The sequence below is a fragment of the Haliotis rufescens genome, unplaced genomic scaffold, assembly GCF_023055435.1.
Source record: "Haliotis rufescens isolate VD_foot unplaced genomic scaffold, xgHalRufe1.0.p SCAF_6, whole genome shotgun sequence".
In the NCBI taxonomy this organism is placed as follows: domain Eukaryota; kingdom Metazoa; phylum Mollusca; class Gastropoda; order Lepetellida; family Haliotidae; genus Haliotis; species Haliotis rufescens.
In genome coordinates, this window is record NW_025964334.1 from 34,393,085 (window position 1) to 34,414,354 (window position 21,270).

Consider the following 21,270-nt stretch of genomic DNA (forward strand, 5'->3'; position numbering starts at 1 on the left):
GTGCCTCTCCAATTAACCCTACCCTGACCAAGTGGTTGCTAAGCCAACCGCACCTTGACATAGAGGCGCCTCTCCAACTAACCCTACCCTGACCAAGCAGTTGCTAAGTGACTGCACCCAGGCCTTGACATAGAGGTGCTTCTCTATCTAACCCTACCCTGACCAAGCAGTTGCTAAGTGACTGCACCTAGGCCTTGACATAGAGGTGCTTCTCTATCTAACCCTACCCTGACCAATTGGTTGCTATGTGACCACACCTTGACATAGAGGTGCCTCTCTATCTAACCCTACCCTGACCAATTGGTTGCTATGTGACCACACCTTGACATAGAGGTGCTTCTCTATCTAACCCTACCCTGACCAATTGGTTGCTATGTGACCACACCTTGACATAGAGGTGCCTCTCTATCTAACCCTACCCTGACCAATTGGTTGCTATGTGACCACACCTTGACATAGAGGTGCCTCTCTATCTAACCCTACCCTGACCAATTGGTTGCTATGTGACCACACCTTGACATAGAGGTGCCTCTCTATCTTGCCGTCTCCCTTGTTCTTGGCCAGCCATCGCTCGCAGTGGAAGATGTAGTTCTGGTTGTCTATGGTGTCCTGGATCTCGACGCGGTCGAGGTACCACGCAGGGCTCAACATGGAGTTGTCATGGCGGATGTAGATCTTGTGCAGCTTTCCCAGATCTCCTGCCTCTATGTTGAACTTGTCATGCTGGAAACCAGGAACAGAGTGAGTGAGTGAGTGAGTGAGTGAGTGAGTGAGTGAGTGAGTGAGTGAGTGAGTGAGTGAGTGAGTGAGTGAGTGAGTGAGTGAGTGAGTGGATCTGGTGTATCTGGGGTATGTCACAGCAAGGGGGACAAACAGAACTTGAGTCTGATTTCTAAGTGGAAAAGCAACATAGAACATAATGAACTCATGATTAGATAAACCCTGGATGATTAGAACCTGGGATAATATGCACCTAGGACAATATAAACCCTGGATAATAAGAACCTGGGATAATATAAACCCTGGGACAATATAAACCCTGGATAATATGAAACTTGGACAGTATAAACCTGGGATAATATGAACGTTGGATAATATGAACCTGGGATAATATGACGGAGGACAATATGAACCTGGGATAATACAAACATTGGACAATATGAACCTGGGATAATATGAACAGAGGACAATATAAACCTGGGATAATATGAACCTGGGATAATATGAACATTGGACAATATGAACCTGGGATAATATGAACATTGGACAATATGAACCTGGGATATATGAACAGAGGACAATATAAACCTGGGATAATATGAACATTGGACAATATGAACCTGGGATAATATGAACATTGGATGACATTAACCTTGTACAACATGACCTCTACAAAATATGAACACAACTATAACTATTTATGAAATGAAGACATTGTTGCAAAACAGAAATCAATAACAACTCTACAATACTACTCCCAGGATAGCTTTAACATACATAAAATAGCTACACGATAAATCACAGAGTACAATGAACAACAAGGCATGGTTATTTCATGATAACACATTGTTCTTTCACGCTGTCATTTTTGGAGATTCAAAACATACGATCGCAAGTGGATGATGTCATAAACTGGGTGACGCTATTTCTTTTGGGGAAGTGAGTTGCTCCTCTAGGATGTAGCTGGGCAATGCAGATAAACAATTGGCCGAACAATCACATCCACAAGTGGGTGAGATGTGACCCTTGTTAATACAGGATATTAAAACACAGAACCATTGAAGTACTGTCCCTTTAATTCCCCATAGGAACTATGACAGTCTCAAAGGGAGGTCGTATATTTAGTGTGGAAGGAAAACCAATAGTGATACAGGTCATAGGTATCTACCACATGGTAAAAGCAACAAGCACAAGTACAGTGTTACACCAAGGATTGTATTCAGAGTAATTTAAATCCACAATCAGTGGATCCTGGTAGATAAGGGACACAACTCTGTACAAAGAGATATGGCAACTTGGAACTCTGGCCTCTTGTGTCCATTTAAGTGTGAAACAGCAAATTACAGTAATGGCGCCAGTGCTGTAGCCAGCCGGGGGGCAGGGGGGGCATGAAAATACAAGTTGGGGACAAGTGATACTTGTACAAATATTTGCCCCCTCCCTGTCAAAAAAAGTTAACTACGGCCTTGGGTGCCTAGAATCACAAATAATTTGAATCTTAATACAATCAGATCTAAACAAACAAATAATCTTTAAGCTGCGTAAAGAAATCTTTTCAATTTTCAAAAAGAATCCATGTAACTTTTCTCCATTTATTGCCTTCTCTTACCTGATTTTTCTCAAACTTGTCTCGGTGTGTCTCCGAGGTGTGGAGCTTCCTCTCCCCTGTGTCCCCCCGCTCTCCGAAGATCGTCAGGAATACATTAGCATCTGTCCCTCCCCCTTTCTCACCTCCCGTGTAGACGTTCACGATGTACTTCTTGGCTGAAACCACACAGGTAAAATACTAGAGTACACACACAGGAAGTCTATTTGAACCAAGAATATGACAAACAGACAATTTCACATAACATCAACATATTCATCAAGAGTGTGCATTCTGTATTCACAAGTTAACATACAACTTGAAGGCATGAAAATTTACGGATAAGGATTAAAAAAATAAATAAAATGGTTCTCTGGCAATGACTTTTATAAAATATAGTTCGGGCAGGCTGGGTGTTTTGTTTTTTGGGGGTTGGGGTGGGGTGTTCAAACTAGTATGTTACCAAATAAACTGTTGTGTACCATCAACCTGGGAAAGGGCCTCCCTACATAAACAAGCATACAGACTCCTATTGCTGCAATGGCCATAACACAAGACGTGCCTTAAAGCAGTGTACATGTACTGTGTGCTATATTGGATCGCATTGTTTTTAAGAGTTAAGATTTGTTTATGTGTTTGAAAATGGAAATAAAAACGAAACGTGTGGTGGACTTTATGGTGAAGCGGGCAGTGCCTGAGAACCAAGATTATTATTTTTTTTAGCCTAACAAATTCCTTCTTGTTAGAAACGTTTCAAGGCTCCTTCTGTCCCTTATCAGGTGAATTATCAGGCTCAGTGACTTGGTTGATAGTGTGTCATCGTACCCCGCAGGGTGGATTGTTGTGACAATTTCAATCACTGGTTTGTCTGGTCCAGACTCGATTATTTCCAGGCCGCCACGATATAGCTGGAATAATGCCGAGTCCGGCATTAAACAACATACCTTGAAGTTTGTCACGTAGTTTATGGTCGACCACCTTGACTTCACCATCCCTCCCTATGACCTCCTTCGTGGCCTTCTTCGGCAACAGTTCTCGCACAATGGCGCCGTCGTCCTCATTACGAGCCAACCACCGATCACACGGAAACTCATACGTGATGGACCCCTGGAATTATACATGAATACCTCCACTCAAAACAGTTTCTACCAATCTTCTCAATCCATGATCTATTTTTGCAATTGACAAAACAGAAAGTTATTCTGTGGACCTAACAGAATTGAATTTATGTTTTCTTAACTGTTCTGCACATTCAGCAAATTTGAATGAAGATATAAACAACTGGTTCATTTCAGTGAGTAGGTTGGGTTTTATGCCGTTTTTAGCAATATTCCAGCTTCACATTGTACCTATGTGGTTGGTTGGTTTGTTGTTTAAAGTCGAACTCAGCAATATTCCAGCTATATGACAGCGGTCTGTAAATAATCGAGTCTGGACCAGACAATCCAGTGATTAATATCATGAGCATCGATCCACGTAATTGGGATTGATGACATGCATCAACCAAGACCTCTATGTCAAGGCCTAGGTGCAGTCACTTAGCAACCACTTGGTCAGGGTAGGGTTAGTTGGAGAGGCGCCTCTATGTCAAGGCCTGGGTGCAGTCAACCATTTACGACAAGCATAGTCGCCTTTTACAGCAGGCAAGGGTTGCTGAAGACCTATTCTACCCCGGATCTTCACAGGTCTGTACCCTTGTGGGGATTCGTACCCAGGCCTTTGGTGTGACAAGCAAACACTTGAACCACAAAGCTACCTCACCTCTGACCTCTGACCTTACTGACAGGCAGTGACCCTGTTTTGTTCCAGTATTTCTACCTATGAATATCAAACTTTTACTTTTCAAATCAAAGCAGACATAATATGCTGTATTGCTGAGTTAATAGTGAAGAATATAACTTCTGCATATTTTTTAACATTTATGCAACAGTAAACATTCTATCATTTTCCAGTCTCAGTTTACCATTGTTGTTAAACCCACCACCATGATCTAGTGTGATACCACCAAGCATTATAATCCAGGTCAAACAAGGATCAGAACCCACAACCAGAGTATCCTTGCAGAGCCAAGGGACACAACTCTGCATAACAAACTGCAATGACTTACTGAAGTTAAATTGTTAAAGAATATTCCTAAAAAGATATCACTCTTGTGTCAAACGACACTGTGATAAAGTACAGATATGTATAATTTATTGATAGCTCAGTTTAGTGAGAGAAAATGTGATAAAATGTGGTATTTCCACCAGGTGTAAATAATATTATGTTCGAGGGATTGTAATTAAATACCTGAGGCTTGTTCTGGAATCCAGGGATAAGCAGCAGAAATAAACAAGGCAATGCAACTTAATTTCACAGTTGATGTTTATAATAAACAAATTGTTTACCAAGGTTGAACCCATACACTGATACATTACGTGATATTAATATCAAACATTAATGATATGCTTTAATCTGTATTGGAACATATTCAAAAATAGTTTAATTATTTGGATATAAGACAGTCTAACCACTGATACTTATCGCATTTAGCTTTGTCCTATAACTTCAGTATCCAATCTGATAATGTTAAAGTGTGCAGTTTTTTGTGATTTTACTGCAGCATTTAAACAAATGCAGACTACACAAGGCAGCCATTGTTGCCAACTAATCCTCATATCAAAGTCACAATAATAGAGTGGACCCTCACCTTTCCTGTGGTGTGCAGTTTGCGGACCTCCACCTTGTTCAAATGCCAGGCAGCACCAAACCCAGAACCGTCATGGCCGATACGGATCTTGTCAATGGTCTGCCCCACGTCTTCCAACTGTCAACACAGGGCGGACACATGACAGTCAAGCAGGTCAATGAGAAGGAAGTCAGGCAAGGTCAGTACATTGTACTAGTAACTGACAACCCCTTTGATATTCTGGAGGGGACTTGGATTATTTTTATTGTTGGATCATGTTTTCAGACAGTCATGTTTCTCGTGATTACTCGCGTTATAGCAAGAGGTCTGGCATCACATAAACACTGAAAATACACAGACGATGGCAGGTTTTTAAGATAAAGTCGTCTTTTATAACTGAGTGAGATGTTTTTCAGTTGTTCTTGTGATTACAGAAAAAGCTACGAATGTTTCTTACTCGTCCGAAAACCCATAGTGAGTGAGTGAGTATGGTTTTACGCCGCTTTTAGCAATATTCCAGCAATATCACGGCAGGGGACACCAGAAATGGGCTTCACACATTGTACCCATGTCGGGAATCGAACCCGGGTCTTCAGTGTGACGAGCGAACGCTTTAACCACTAGGCCCGAAAACCCATAACACGGGGATATAATAATATGTTCATGAAAATGATCGGGGAAAAAATGTCCTCAGTTGTGACAAAAGAAAACAAAGAGTTCACCGGGCATGAAGGCTCTGTAAAAATAACATGTTTTGGGAAAAGATAAAAAATGTCCCAACCAAAATACTCAGGCCCCCCAGAAAATGAATGGGTCATTTTGTAACTGACAACCCCCCCCAGAAAATGTAATGGTCCCTTTGTAACAGACAAATAGCTAGATTACCTCGATGACAAACTTGTCAGCCGACCCCTTGTTGAATTTCTCCTTCCTCTCCCGCTTAGTGTTACACAATGGCTTCTGCAGCGTGCATGTCTCCTTGCCGTACAGGACAACGAACACATCTGCATCCGTCCCTGCCCCGGAGCGATCGCTCGTGTATGTTGTGATCTCATAGGGAATGCCTACAACAGAGAAAGAGGAGTTCTGATCCTGAAAACATTTTTATATTTTTTTAATTTTACATGGTTTAACAAAAAATGTCTGTCTCCCTTCATTACATTTATTGGTATGCTATGTAAACGCTTGACTGACCCTTAGTCTCTGAAAATACATCATTTTCACAGAGACAACGAATACATTTAAAGTGAAAGGAGCCCCTGTGAGATTCCTGAACCTGTAGAAAATCTAGACTTGATTCATTCGGGGCTATAGCATTACAGTAAGGGCTGGGTGGAAGGAACATAAAATGGTTCAGAGACTGTGAGACAAACTTTGTAAGCACATGTTTACATGATTTCTTTCGGTGTTTCCTTAAGTCTTTCAATCAGCATATGGAATATTGGTAAAGCAATTGACACATATATCACTAAAATGCTAGAAAAATGTTTCTTCATCAATTGACTCTGATTAAATCTTAGATGTCAAATGGAATCCTTTTATTTGGGCCACATCGTTAAACAAATAATGTCAAGCACTTTGATAATAAGCTTAGTGAAACAGTTTAATCTTTATTCAGCCATTTTGGCCACAACTGATCTGAAAACATCTGGATCTGAAAACCAGATATCCTCAGAATGGGATATTTTGAATAGTAAAAGTTGTTTTTAATTTCTTCTCTCCGGACAGAGGGCATCATCATGACTCACATGGCACATATTCTTGTGTAGCGAGCTCTTGGGGAAACAGCTCTCGCTCGATGGCACCATCGTCCTCCTTCTCTCCTAGCCAGCGATTGCAGGGGAATGTCCACATGCGGCCCAGGGAGGGGCAGTCGATGACGACGTTGTCCAGATGCCATGCTGCTCCGCCACCAGCATTGTCATGCCCAATTCTGAGAAGAAGCAAGACATCTGATAACATCATAAGATTCCTGGCATCATAACATGCTTTTAGCATCATCACAGCCACATCACAGCAGGGACAATAATAGTCTTAACATTGTACCCATGTAGGGAGTTGAACCCAGAACTCCTGCTTGACAACCAAACACTTTAACCACTAGACTATCACCGACAATCTTGAGCAATGTCCCCAAATCACGACAGGAGATTCTGAAGTGAGCAATATATTCCATGTTATGACATTTTGACACTTGACAAATACTTAAGACAATGAGGTTGGTTGGTTGGTTGGTTGTTTAACGCCGCACTCAGCAATATTCCAGCTATATGATGGCGGTCTGTAAATAATCGAGACTGGACCAGACAATCCAGTGATTAATATCATGAGCATCGATCCACGCATTTGGGATCGATGACATGTATCAACCAAGTCAGCGAGCCTGACCACCCTATCCCGTTAGTCGCCTTTTAGGACAAGCATAGTCGCCTTTTATGGCAAGTATTGGTTGCTAAAGACCGCTTCTACCCCGGAATCTTCACGAGCAATGAGGAATTGTGGAATCATCCCTGGGTGAATTATTTTGTTAAGTACACATGTACATTAATGCAAAAAGTTGAAGGTCGAGGAATTGCTTACTTGATTTTCTTTAGCTCTCCTATCTTTACACACTCCAGGATAAACTCATCCATCTTGCCCTTCTCAAACTTGTTCTTGCTGGTGAGAGATGATTTCAGGAACATCTTGCCTGCAAGTGGAAAACGGTCAAAATAACATTTTTGGTGAAAGCAACAAATTTACTTTTTAAATCTTTGTCAGCAAAGCAGTCCCTTTTTACTCAGTTTACATACCTGTTGACCCTTCAAATAGTAAAGAACAGAGACATTAATTCTGAAAAGAATGTTTTTTATCATTCTTGCAAATGCAAAGTTATGAGTCAAAACAAAGCTGTGCAAGACAATACATTACTGAAGGGACTGGGCTGACAAAAAAGCATATAATTAAGGTCATATATTAAGATCACATTTTCGACAAACGGAATCAAAATCTGAAATGTAGTTTAAATTATTTTTCCACAGTCTATTAAAAAAAGCATATTTCTCCAAAAATATGAAAACCAAGTAATAGAAAAAGTCAGATGACATGCATCAACCAAGTCAGCGGGCGTGACCACCCCCGATCCCATTAGTCGCCTCTTATGACAAGTATAGTCGCCAATTACGGCAAGCATGGGTTGCTGAAGACCTATTCTTCCCCGGATCTTCACGGGTAGAGCTAACAATTTAACAACTAGGCCTAACGTAGGGGTACAAATGAATTGTTTCATCAGTGAAAGATGAAGATATGGATAAAATATTTTGGTACGTAAACTGAATGAGATTTTACTTCACATTTCTTTTAGATTTCCAAAACACTTTGAATCGAAGATTCTGAGTGGTAAATATGATGAACCTGTTACGAAAACATCTAAGATCTAATCATAAATACTTTATACCTGTGATATCTTCCTCCCCGAACAGGATGACATAAACATTGGCATCTGTCCCCGCTCCCCATACATTGCCAGTCGTCACCTTCACATGGTATGTCGTCATGGCAGCTGAAGTAAACAAATAATACATGGCTTACTTTTGCATAAAAATGAAACTTTATTGACAACATCGGTACTATTTTGAATAATGTTTCAAGGCATCTTCTTGCCCATGAGCGTACACAATATTTCAACTTGAAACTTCTTCATTAGTATTATTCCAGCCAAATTACAATGAATACTATGAATTATTATTATTACTATGAATAGGTTTCTCACATATACCGAGAGTACAACATGGTCAAAATGGATATAATTCACTTATGCTTCTAACAAACTTGTAAAATCCTGCCTGCTTTACTTTCTATTACATTGAACTCATGTGGGTGACAAATTGTTCATATGAAATCACCTTTAGTTTCTAGTGCAATTTCATCTCTGATTGCTGTTGAGTCCTTGCGGGAAAGTTTCCTCCGCAGTGATTGGTCAACAGGGACCAGGTCACGTGCTATCTGTCCATCATCCTGATTGGTCGCCAGCCATCGCTGACAGGGGAAGAAATAGCTGCAACAGAATCAGAGGTACTGAAAATATAACTGGACATTCGCATTCAGATTGTTGATTTCAAGGCTGTTTGATACGTCAAGTTCAAACTGAGCTCCTTTTCAAAATTGCGACAAAATCTTAGTATAACTAAATGTGACAGAATAGAGCCAGATCCAGATTTTTCTAAAGCAGCATTTCAGATTTTCAAATTCGTAACATCGTAAGACATATTTTAGATTGGTATTCAAAATCACAAGGGATATAACTCTGTATTCCCACCTCTTTCTGCTGATTGGCTCCTCCACCTCTACTCTGTCCAAGAACCAGGCAGCCCCGCCCCCCTTGTTGTCATGGTGAATCTTCAACTTTGTCAGCTTACCAAGGTCAATGGCCTTCACTTTGAACACATCCTCCTGAAAATGCCCAAAAATCCATTATAAGAACACCTTATAACAAACCAAACCAAATCCATTCTCTGACAACAGCCAACAAGTGCTGATATAACAAGGCTGGTAACAACGAAGTAAGACCTCTAATGATGGCAATCATTTCTCGCCGCAAGGAAAATAAATATATGTTGATGTTGAATGTAGTTTATACTGATTTTTTTATCCCTTCTCAACATAGACATACACAAAAAAGTTAAATAAACAGTTAAATGTAACCATATTAACATATTGTTACCTGATTTTTCTCAAACTTGTTCATTTTGCTTGATTCTTTCATGTGTCTTTCCCCCGAGTCCCCGTTCTCGCCATAGAGGTTGACAAAGACGTTGGCATCAGTGCCAGCACCAAACACGTCACCCGTAAAGATCTTCACTGTGTACTCCAGCTCTGTCAAACAAAAGAATGTTCTTTATCACTTATCTCTTAGATCACTGAATTAATCGGGACGTGCATCGTGAGGTTCATCCCGGTACTTATGGAGATCTCTCCTCCCTCATTGCGCTTTTTGGAAAATTGTTTGCAATTCCTGAAATGTGAGGTGCTTTTATATAGGCCTACACCTGCTAGGTTTCATGTTTCTCTAAAACTTATTCACCTGTCATGACAGTTTAACTATAGATTTTAAATGAATTGGTTGGTCCTTAACCTTTTTTCAGCAGTGTATATGCATGGGAATCCTAACTGGTGGACAAGGTTCAGCAAGTAATGAACTATGGATATAACAAACACATTTCAACAGTGGAGTTCATTATGACCATATTCTAATGTACCGGTACATTCAAGGCAAGCCTCCATCAGAATCACGAACCTTTCAGTGTCCCCTTCAGCCTGTTCCCCCTCTCATCCGTGGGTATCAGCTCCCTCACAATCTGGTTGTCGTCCTCCCCCTTGGCAAACCACCGATCTACGAAGAACCAGTAATCTTCTGTCTCATCACCGTCATACACGTCTTCATCTGCCTCATCTACTCGCTCCAGACTCGACCTGTGCGCCTTCTTCTTGCGGCGTTTCGGCGTGGACGGTGGGCTGTAGCCGGTGGAGTCAGACTCCTCCTCATCTCTGGCGGACCTGCGCCGCTCTAGATCAGACGGCCTTCGTCTTTTCTTTGTCCCAGACAGTGGTTTCCTTTGAATCAGCATCTAGAGGAAGGAGAGATTGCATCAAAATTTCAATTTGAGTGAGTAAGTTTGGTTTAATGCCCCTTTTAACAGTATTTATCAGCTTCATTTCTGTGGAAAGCCCAAAGTGATGCAGGGCCCTCTTGCACAAAGCGACCTTAGCGCTAAGATGATCGTAACTCCCATACTTTAACATAGGCTTATGATAGTCTTAGCCCTAAGATGGCTTTGTCCAAGTGGGCCCAGATCTAAGACGTTTACCACTTTGGGGAAACCCACGATCACAGGTATGGTGCTGACAAACCTAGAACCTTAATCAGGGTGAACCAGGACTCAAGCTCTAACACTGACCTTCTCCATGTGCCATCCTGCAAATCGACCAGCACCATCATGTCCAATTCGAACCTTCTGGAGTCGGCCAATGTCTGCGGCCTCCACTTTGAACTTGTCCATCTCCGCCTGTTCGAAGTTGTCCGTCTTGTTACGGAGCTGGATGTCTTCTGTCTTCTTACCCTTCTCCCCGTACATCTGGAGGAAGACATTGGCGTCCGTCCCTGCCCCTCGCTTGTTGCTGGTCCAGATGGTTACCTCATAAGGGATTGCTGAAGAACAAGGAGATGAACAACTGAATCTAACCCCTAAATTAGACCCTATTTTGATCCATCATGACCTCCCTTTGGTGATGTAGGTTAGATTAGGTCCCCAGTCCTCTATTGCTTGTTGTAAGAACTAAATTGGATTGGGTGGCCAGGCCTTGGAGTGAGTGAGTGAGTGAGTGAGTGAGTGAGTGAGTGAGTGAGTGAGTGAGTGAGTGAGTGAGTGAGTGAGTGAGTGAGTGAGTGAGTGAGTGAGTGAGTGAGTGAGTGAGTGAGTGAGTGAGTGAGTGAGTGAGTATGGTTTTACGCCCCTTTTAGCAATATTCCAGTAATATCACGGCGGGGGTCACCAGAAATGGGCTTATCACATTGTACCCATGTCGGGAATCGAACCGGGGTCTTCGGCGTGACGAGCGAACGCTTTAACCACTAGGCTACCTGACCGCCCCGCCAGGCCTTGGAACTGTTTACATCATAACATGGTCCTTGTTTACATTACATCACAATTTCAATTTCAATCTGATAAGGTTTTTGGAAATATTCTTTGCAGTTATTTGTTATCAACCTTAGGTTTTGCTCATCACAAATCTATGGCTAGGTACGACTGAATCTTCTCCACATATCAACCAGTTTGCATGATATCATTATTTAAGATCATTCTAATAGCATCATGCAATCAGATTTAGCATTATGTTTTGTGCTTTTAACAGTATCCCAGTTATATCACGGCGTGTCAGCTTAATGTGGGAGGAAAGCCCGTAGCGATGCAGGTCTCAGACGTTTACCACTTCAGTGAAACCCACGAGCACAGGTATGGTGCTGACAAACCTAGAAACATAATCAGGGTGAACCAGGATTCGAACTCACAATCATAGGTTTCTGGGGTGCCCAAGGGATGCAACTCTGCACAGCGAATCGTGGCGCCTTAGATGCCTGAGCCACCAGTGCCCCCAACTTGAACACAGCAAAATGACTTGTGAGGATGTGTTCGACCCCATTATGACTTACTCTTCTCCCTCTGCTCCGTGGATGAGGGGTCCATATCTATCTCCAGCTGACCATCCTCCTCATCCTTTGCCAGCCAGCGGTGAGCGGCAAAGTAGTAGTGCTCGCCGCGGGAGGGGATGTCGATGGAGACGTTGTCCAGGAACCAACCAGCACCAGGCTTCGTTCCGTCATGGCCGATTCGGACACTCTTGATCTTAGAAAAATTAATTAGAAGAAAACTATTTAGACCTCAGTTTTAGGGAAGGTATATTTTTCAGTAACTACATTTAGTAGCCTGTTCCTGATCATTAAACTACCCTTTCTTCACAATTTCTAAAAATATCTCCTCAATTTTTTGTAAACAACAATCACATTTTATAAGGCCATAAAATATAGGTATATCTTCACCTGCTTCACTACCAAAACTTATATCATTTTTATTTTACAAGTGAAGAAAATCATGCATGTGTTCCCCTCCCTTCTTTACTGGATCTACACCATATACACAGCCCTACCCATCTTCCTGAGGCAAGGGCGTTAACTACAAAAGTCCAGTTTGCAACCTTGCCGACCTAGGCTGGAATTTCCAGGCTTGATTGTAGCGCCACCAGTGGCTATTATGAGTTATGTCCCTTCTATGTCCCTTCTATGTCCCTCCTCTTGACCAATCAGATTCCATCACTCATATGACTTGCATTTGCTACAAACAAAATGGCGTCACCCGGTCTGATCGATAATCAAGATCTTTATTGTAATAATACAGGTCTCATGACGCAAAGTGCATCAATCACTTGAGCACCTTGATTAAAAACATATGTCAACGCCCAATTGGCAGCACAAATGCTTTGCAAATCCTGCAGTCGACCAAAATCTGCAGGTTGAAATCCATGTAGTTTGTTACGTGATTTTGACCGGACTATGCATAGGCTTGGTAGTCCAGCCAAAATGTAATTCCGGAATACCAGCCTAATTGGGCAAGGGTGGAAACTGGACTTTTATAGCAGATAACGCCCATGCCTCAGAAGGATGGGTCCTACCAAACATTCATGCTTTCAGTGAATCACATCTGTTGAATTTGAGGTACAAAGAAAACTAAACCTATAACATATAATATCAAATGCTTCCTTATCCATATTTCGATGAAATTTAATAATATATTTTTATTGGGGTATTATTATTATTATTATTGTTTATACCTTTCCAATGTCGGAAGCATCTTTAATGAACTTGTCTGTTCTGTTCCGCTCAAACTTGTTGGTGGCTGACTCGGATGACTTCAGCTGCATGTCGCCTGTGTCGCCTTTGCTGCCGAATATCTTCAGAAAGACATTGGCATCAGTGCCAGCGCCTCGTACGTCGCCTGTTTTCACATCTATCACATACCTTGTTGCTGTGGAGATACGAAAAATACTTATACAAACTTGTCTCAGGCATACACAAGATGTCAGAATCTAATTCTATATCTACAAAGAAACATTTCATTAACTAGCCCAGTTAATTTCGTGCTTTAAAGATATTGTGTTTCCATATGCCAAGTTTTGACAAAAATACTAAATAAAAAGTAAAAAAGCATAGTTTAAAAATCACAGAATTTCTAAAACAATATGCAACAAAAAGGACAGGGCTGTCCATGAGACAAATAAACATACTTGTCTTGCCCAAAGACCCAGTTGGGATGATTTGAATAAATATTTATAAAAGTTGTTTTATATATAGGTTTACTATGGTGAATACCAGAGACCATATAATCTATTATATGGTCTCTGTGAATACTAAATGCAGTATGCAAAATACCCAAGATAGTTAATCAATGAAAGGGGCGGTGGGGTAGCCTTATGGTTAAAGTGTTCGCTCATCACGCCAAAGACTGCCATGACGCCGAATACTCTTACCCCAGCAAAATTATTTTCTTTGTTTGTCAGTTTGAATTTCTATTTCATTTCAACTATCATGTTATTGGTATAGTAAGAATGTAAGGGGGTAGTTGGGTGATTTTCAGTGAGTCTGTAACCAATCTCATTTAACAAACAAAAAGGTAAATTCATCTGGGAAATCTGGTCAGTCATAAACCTTTTCAAAGTTCACTATGATGGCATTCCCAAAGACATAAACAATATATATACTTGACTACATTTGGGGTTAGAGAGCAAATTTAAAGATTCTTGTAATGGCCACTTCCACACTGGTGGCAACAATGTTTCTGAGAGTGTGACGAAGGTGGCACGCGCTGGGAAGGAGCTCGTTGGCAATATAGCAAGGGGGGACCACTCTAACTGTTAAGGAGTAATTGGAAGGGGAGATAACTCTACCGGTGAGTGCGTACTTACTGCCAAGCATCTGTGAGCCACTGGCTGTGATGTCCCGCTCAATGTGACCATCATCCTCATCCTCCGCCAACCACCTGAAACAAGGGAGGTAATCACAGTCAAAGGATTTCTAAACTATCTTCATATACCTTCCATATTACATCTCATAACACATCTTTTTTTGTGAAAATATAAATTCTTATACATCAATACATTTTCATCAATACCTTCCATATTACATCTCTTAACACATCTTTTTTTTGTGAAAATATAAATTATCGAAAAGAAATTATATTTCTTCATGCCTTTTAATAGAAGTATCCTTACAACTGATGGAATAGCAATGATATTAAAGATATAGTGCTGATTTTCAATGTTCACATACTTTTCACTTTTACTTAGCTTCAGCACACAGTAATTAATCTCTCATACTGGGTCAAACAAAATATAACAAGTTTCCCTTTTATTTGTATCATTTAACCTAAAATCTACACACAAATTTCCATTGAAAACCGATTTACAAAACGTTCGAAAAGTAATTTTTATTTCACGGTATCTCCATTGTATCCATGACAACAAATGGCAGTAATTGACAAATTATCTATAATTATAATTACCTTACATCATATATGTAGTTATTTTGATTTCAGGAAATATAGGTGAAAGCAATTAAAAAAAACCAATACAACAAGTCAGTTTATTGTGCCCGAAGTTAAGAATAGAGGACATGTTTGATCAATTCTTGAAATCCAGTGTTTACCTATTGCACTCAAAAGTGGTGTCATATTTTGTTGAGCCGATCTGTTTGACAACAATCTTGTCGAGAAACCAGCCACTTCCTGGGCCCTTCCCATCATGCCCCACACGGATCTTGTTCAACTTCTTCAAGGTCACAGCCTCGATTTCAAATGTGTCAACCTAAAACAGACAAGCCAATATGTGAAACACAACTCAGAAATACTGGAAAAACTCCAAATACCGTATTCGACGTAATAAGCGCCCCGCTCTAATAAGCGCCCACTACGATATTTTCTAATATATTGGCTAGCGTACAATCCCAATTAGCACCCCTTCCGATTGATCAATGTACACAGGACTTATTTATTCGTGTATAATACGCATGTTATATGCATTCATAGTTATGGGAAATTAAATTCTGGAAAAAATATATCTGTCGTATATAAACATTTCAGGCTGTTAGCATAAACCACGAAATTTACGATCTTTCAACTCTGTTTTTTTTCCACCAAAATAATATTCTATTAAGAGCCCCCTGTTTCTAACTTTGAGAGCGCCCTGGCCGCTTATTATGTCGAATACGGTAGTACAAGTCTATACAAATGATCCTCGTAAATAAGGACACTCTAAACCAAAACATGACAACCTTAAATTAAAAAAACATATTATAAATTATTTATTAAAGGTATGTTTATACAAACCAACATGGCTAAAGGGTGCTACATTTCATCTTATTTCACCAACTGTTTGATATGGATATTTTACATGTAAGAAGACATCAAACTTTACAACACCAAAATTAAAATACAATCTGTATTGCATTCAGAACAGATGTATCATGCATTTATCACTAAATTATTAGTCCATGTTGACCTTGAAGGTCCCAATAGACATGGATTATTACTGAATAGATAGTGCCCAAAACAAGCATTTGTTAAGCTACACCAGTGTAAGTCATGCCCATGTCCTATCCTTTTTCTACCATGCTGTTATAACATGCAACACAATTAGTTTAATGTAGTGTTGTGGTATGAGCAAACAGGGCCTATCTATCTCTTTATCATATCTCCATGTCAGAATGTTTGTTTGTTTGTTTATTTATTTGTTGTTTATTGTTTACGCTGCACTCAGCAATATTCCAGCTATATGATGGCAGTCTGTAAAAAATCGTGTCTGGACCAGACAATCCAGTGATTGATATCATGAGCATCGATCCATGCAATTGGGATACGATGACATGCATCAAACCAGGTCAGGACGCCTGACCACCCGATCCTGTTAGTCACCTCTTACGACAAGCATAGTTGCCTTTTACGGCAAGCTTGGCTTGCTGAAGACCTATTCTACCCCGGATCTTCAAGGGTCCCATGTCAGAATGATGAGATCTGATTGGTTCATGTGATCTTGATAAAATACAATGTATCCCGCCTTTGAGGAAAATACATTTATCAGCAGGATAATAAATCCCCTATACCCCACCATGAACAAGACTGGAAAGATGCATGTGGATTTATGAGAGGCCCGTAATAAGCGCCCTGCTCTAATAAGCACCCGCAGTGACATTTGCTGATATATTGTCTGGTGAACAATCCCAATTAGCACCCCTTCCGATTGATCAATGTGCCCAAGACTAATTTATTCGCGTATAATACTCACTCGTGTGCTATATGCACCCTTAATTATGGGCAATAAAATTCTGGAAAAATATATCTGTCGTACATAAACATTTCAGGCTGTCAGCATGACCATGAAATTTATCTTTCAACTCTGTTTTTTTTCCACCAAAATAATATTCTATTAAGAGCCCCCTGTTTCTAATTTTGAGAGCGCCCTGGGCGCTTATTACGTCGAATACGGTACTTGATTTTGAGTTGCCATGTGTCTTTACTTGATAAACATAATTCATGTTTCATTTTCATTCTGATTAATCTAGGGTTTGGGGAATGTACTAAACATTATTGCAATAGTAGTAAAAATACTATTGATAATCACCACTAATATAGCTGTCGGCAACACTTTTGAGCAACTTGTGTGATGTGTGAAAACTTTGTGATGCTGGCCATAAATGAGCGTGATTTGTGTCAACAGAAATGTGATGAAACGGACAAAAATAAAATAAAAGGTGAATATCCTGTTCCGGTTATTTTTTAACTGCGGAAATTGTATGTTTTAATTCTTTCAATCATACACAATTTGAACCCCAAAATGAATATAAATGATTGAATCAGCCTAATGTACGTGATACCAATGTCAATGAAAATAAAACATGGAAACATTTTCAATGAATTCCAGTTTGAGATATTGAAAATAATTTATCCTCTCACACTTTAACCAATGCAGTGAAGGCGTTTGATATGCTCATGTAGTAAGCAATCTCATTAAAATCAGATCTTAGTTCTTGCTATCGCTAAACAAAGATCTGAGGACATCCCATTACGGGTCACATCAGAACGACCTTTCATCCAACCAATCAGAGCGTTGCTTACCAGATCATGAAAGTGACAGTCTGAATGTGTTTTCTAATCATGCAACCACGAAATATTTATTTTGTCCGAACGACAGTTACGGGTTTTATGATTATATCCATACAATCTAGGCCACCTATAAGTCATTCCAGAATGTTCTTCTTATCAGTTTTTAAATTTTTAATCGAGAACATGCCAAAATATGTTTCGAAGAGTAGTTGCCAGTTTGAAACTAGTGTCGTAAAGCTCAAGAAAGCTGCCTTCTGATTGGCTAATGTCGATTTCTTGTCAGTCATTTCTTTGGTCGGTCAAAATTCGCGAAAGGTTGTTCTGACGTGACCCGTAATGGGATGTCCTCAGATCTTTGTTTAGCGGTAGCGAAAACTATGATCTGATTTTAATGAGATTGTGTAGTGAGGGAATGCATGTTGTTTAATGGCACAGCTATATCACAGCAGTCAATAAAGATATTAAATCCAACCCAGATACACCAGCGACGGATGCCATCAGAGCATCAGGACAAGATCATCAACAAAGATGAGTCTGATCAGCTGATCTGTTGTCATCCACCATGACACAGGCGAATCCAGGAATTTGACCAAGGTAGGGGTGGGTGTGCACAAAATACCCTTGTCACGAACTGACTTCGCGAAGGGTGTCGTTAACATGTAAGGTGTCTGAAAAAAGGGAGGATGCACACCAACCCCCAGCACCTCCATCTGGATCTGCTAGTGACAAGAATGGGATGCTGGAGACCTCCTCCCCAACATTCACAAGCAGGAAGTTGTTGTGAAGCAAAGTAAGGCTAGGCTTTTTTTATTTTTAGGATTACGGATTTTTCAGCTCAAAGTCAAGGGTTGGAGGAGGGAAAAAAGAAAGAAAAAAAAGCCAGATTCTTTTTTATTCAATGCAGAATGCCTCTGGAATACTTTATGAACATACTCTGCGCTCAAAAGACCGCCATTTGTGACGATAAAGCCCCTTGAAAAAAAATAAAAAATTACCACTTACAACACAGACAATTAAGGAAGGATAAGAATTTATGAATGAACAACTTCTTTATTACAATTAAGAGCCCACCATGCTCTTAATTGTAACAAGTATTTGTCACAGAAGTGACGAAATGTCCCCCGCCTGTATATACACCAAAATACCAAATATGAAGACAATCCAGCGATTAATTAGTTCTTGAGATATCGCGACAACACCGTTTTCCAACTCCAAAAGCAGATTTGCCTGCTGTGACCTTGAAAATAGAGTCAAGGTCACCAAAACCGACTGGTGTCTGCGGTGTCTGTATATACACCATAGTTCCAAATATTATGACAATCCAGTGTTTAGTTCTTGAGATATCGCGGCAACACCGTTTTCCAACTCCAAAAGCAGATTTACCTGCTGTGACCTTGAAAATGGGCTCAAGGTCACCAAAACCGACTGGTGTCTGCGGAGTCTGTATATACACAATAGTTCCAAATATGAAAACAATCCAGTGTTTAGTTCTTGAGATATCGCGGCAACTCTGTTTTCAAACTCCAAAAGCAGATTTGCCTGCTGTGACCTTGAAAATGGGCTCAAGGTCACCAAAACCGACTGGTGTCTGCGGTGTCTGTATATACACCATAGTTCCAAACATGAAGACAATCCTGCGATTAGTTCTTGAGATATCGCGGCAACACCGTTTTTCCAACTCCAAAAGCAGATTTACCTGCTGTGACCTTGAAAATGGGGTCAAGGTCACCAAAACCGACTGGTGTCTGCGGAGTCTGTATATACACCATAGTTCCAAATATGAAGACAATCCTGCGATTAGTTCTTGAGATATCGCGGCAACACCGTTTTTCCAACTCCAAAAGCAGATTTACCTGCTGTGACCTTGAAAATGGGGTCAAGGTCACCAAAACCGACTGGTGTCTGCGGAGTCTGTATATACACGATAGTTCCAAATATGAAGACAATCCAGTGTTTAGTTCTTGAGATATCGCGACAACAAACAGGTGGGACGTACGGACGGACGTACGGACGGTCGTGAATACTATATCCCCCGCTTCGCGCTTTCGCGCGGCGGGGGACAATAAAGAAGTTGTTCATCCATAAATTCTTTTCCTTACTTAGTTATCCAACTTCTAAATGCCTATCAAAGAAGTAACACAGACAATTGTCAAGGGAAGCTATTCATGTTCGGCTTCAAGATCAACAAAGATTGATTATGTACCTCTTTACTAGTTTACAACGGTAAATTCATATGTTTTTTTATTTAAAGGTGATGATAACAAATAAAATAACTGACTACACGGCTATCGGTGAAAAAATAATAACGGAAATCTGATTATTTTTTTACATTTTCTAAAAAATTAGATTCGGCGGGTCCGTAATCCGAAAAATATTAAATGCCTGGCCTAAACTATAAGTGACTTGTGTTCAATGCCGTAGTCTGCAATTTAACAGCTGGAAATCACTGGACCACACCAACCATCTCCAGCAACAATATCTGTTGAAGCCTGGACAACTCAAACAGATTAGAGGACACAGGTGACCCAGTCCTCCATCACGCCACAATTCACTGTGCAATGTTGTGTTCCTGTGGCTTCAAGAAACCATTGATCATGGGTTCAAATCCAGATTCACCCTGATTATGTCGCTAGGTTTGTCAGCAGGGTACCCGTGCTTGTGGGTTTCACCATCTTCCTGAGGCAAGGGAGTTACCTGACTCTAAAAGACCCTTGCCGAACAAGGCTGGAATTTCTGGGCTTGATCGTACCACCACCAGTGGCTATTACAATATATGTCACTTCAATGTCATTCCTATTAACCAATCAGATTCCACCTCTGGCACTTGCATTTGCTTCAAACAAAATGACAGAGTCCAGTCAAGACAATCTGATTGATGATCAAGATCTATATCATTATAAAACGGGTCTTACCTCGCGAAGTGCATCAAATCACATTAGCAGTTAACTCCCTTGCCTCAGGGAAGATGGGGTTTCACTGACTTGTTCAATCATATCAGATGATTGACCATCATTGTACCAGCAGAATTGATATCATCATTATCACACCATTCTACAATATGACATATCATCACCACAGATGTAACTGGATATATATCCAAAGGTCTGCAGGACAAACAGCTAACAAGGTTTTCAGTGCGAGAGGTGTGGCCGGTTTCTCACCCATCCCTACTAACGTGACACAGGAAAGGGGAACTGGGAACCTATACAGGTGGAATAAACAGGTAAACAAAACAACATAAAATACCAATAAACACACATCTATAACACAGAACTATGGACACACTTCCTTCATTAACCAATGCGTCATAGTTTCATTCTGTTGAACCATACATCCTGGACCCCATTGCCACAAGTTTTGTGTCAAATTCAACTGACATTACATTAAATCCAATCAAATTACTTTGTTCTTTCCTGATTTAAACAGGCAGTGACATCACAGTACTTGACTTTTGTTTGTCGCCACAAATACAAAGAGCTAGAAATTGATTACCAGTCTTCTGATTTGATTAAATAGAGAGCTAGATTTACGATGCCGCCATAATGAAAGTAAATGTATGCTTCGCTTGCATTCAGAAGTTAGTTGTTGTTGATTTGTTTGTTTGTTTGTTG

The 21,270-nt window shown here is 40.4% G+C and overlaps 1 protein-coding gene across 3 annotated transcripts in view; it reads right to left on the bottom strand.

Annotated features, from left to right (window-relative positions):
* LOC124117576 (lipoxygenase homology domain-containing protein 1-like) overlaps positions 1-21,270 on the bottom strand; it is a 116,715-nt gene that overhangs the window by 19,386 nt on the left and 76,059 nt on the right. For 2 of the 3 annotated variants that reach the window (XM_048385527.1, XM_048385525.1), the window contains 18 exons: positions 15,208-15,365; positions 14,469-14,542; positions 13,338-13,531; positions 12,163-12,355; positions 10,910-11,160; positions 10,249-10,579; positions 9,676-9,827; positions 9,271-9,404; positions 8,858-9,009; positions 8,410-8,514; positions 7,554-7,662; positions 6,722-6,906; positions 5,859-6,037; positions 4,995-5,111; positions 4,595-4,606; positions 3,250-3,412; positions 2,330-2,484; positions 514-723 (listed from right to left, as the gene is read on the bottom strand). In XM_048385527.1, the coding sequence (XP_048241484.1) occupies positions 514-723; positions 2,330-2,484; positions 3,250-3,412; positions 4,595-4,606; positions 4,995-5,111; positions 5,859-6,037; positions 6,722-6,906; positions 7,554-7,662; positions 8,410-8,514; positions 8,858-9,009; positions 9,271-9,404; positions 9,676-9,827; positions 10,249-10,579; positions 10,910-11,160; positions 12,163-12,355; positions 13,338-13,531; positions 14,469-14,542; positions 15,208-15,365 (2,874 nt within the window). The remainder of the gene's footprint in view (positions 1-513; positions 724-2,329; positions 2,485-3,249; positions 3,413-4,594; positions 4,607-4,994; positions 5,112-5,858; positions 6,038-6,721; positions 6,907-7,553; positions 7,663-8,409; positions 8,515-8,857; positions 9,010-9,270; positions 9,405-9,675; positions 9,828-10,248; positions 10,580-10,909; positions 11,161-12,162; positions 12,356-13,337; positions 13,532-14,468; positions 14,543-15,207; positions 15,366-21,270) is intronic. The other variant, XM_048385526.1, reaches the window with a different exon arrangement.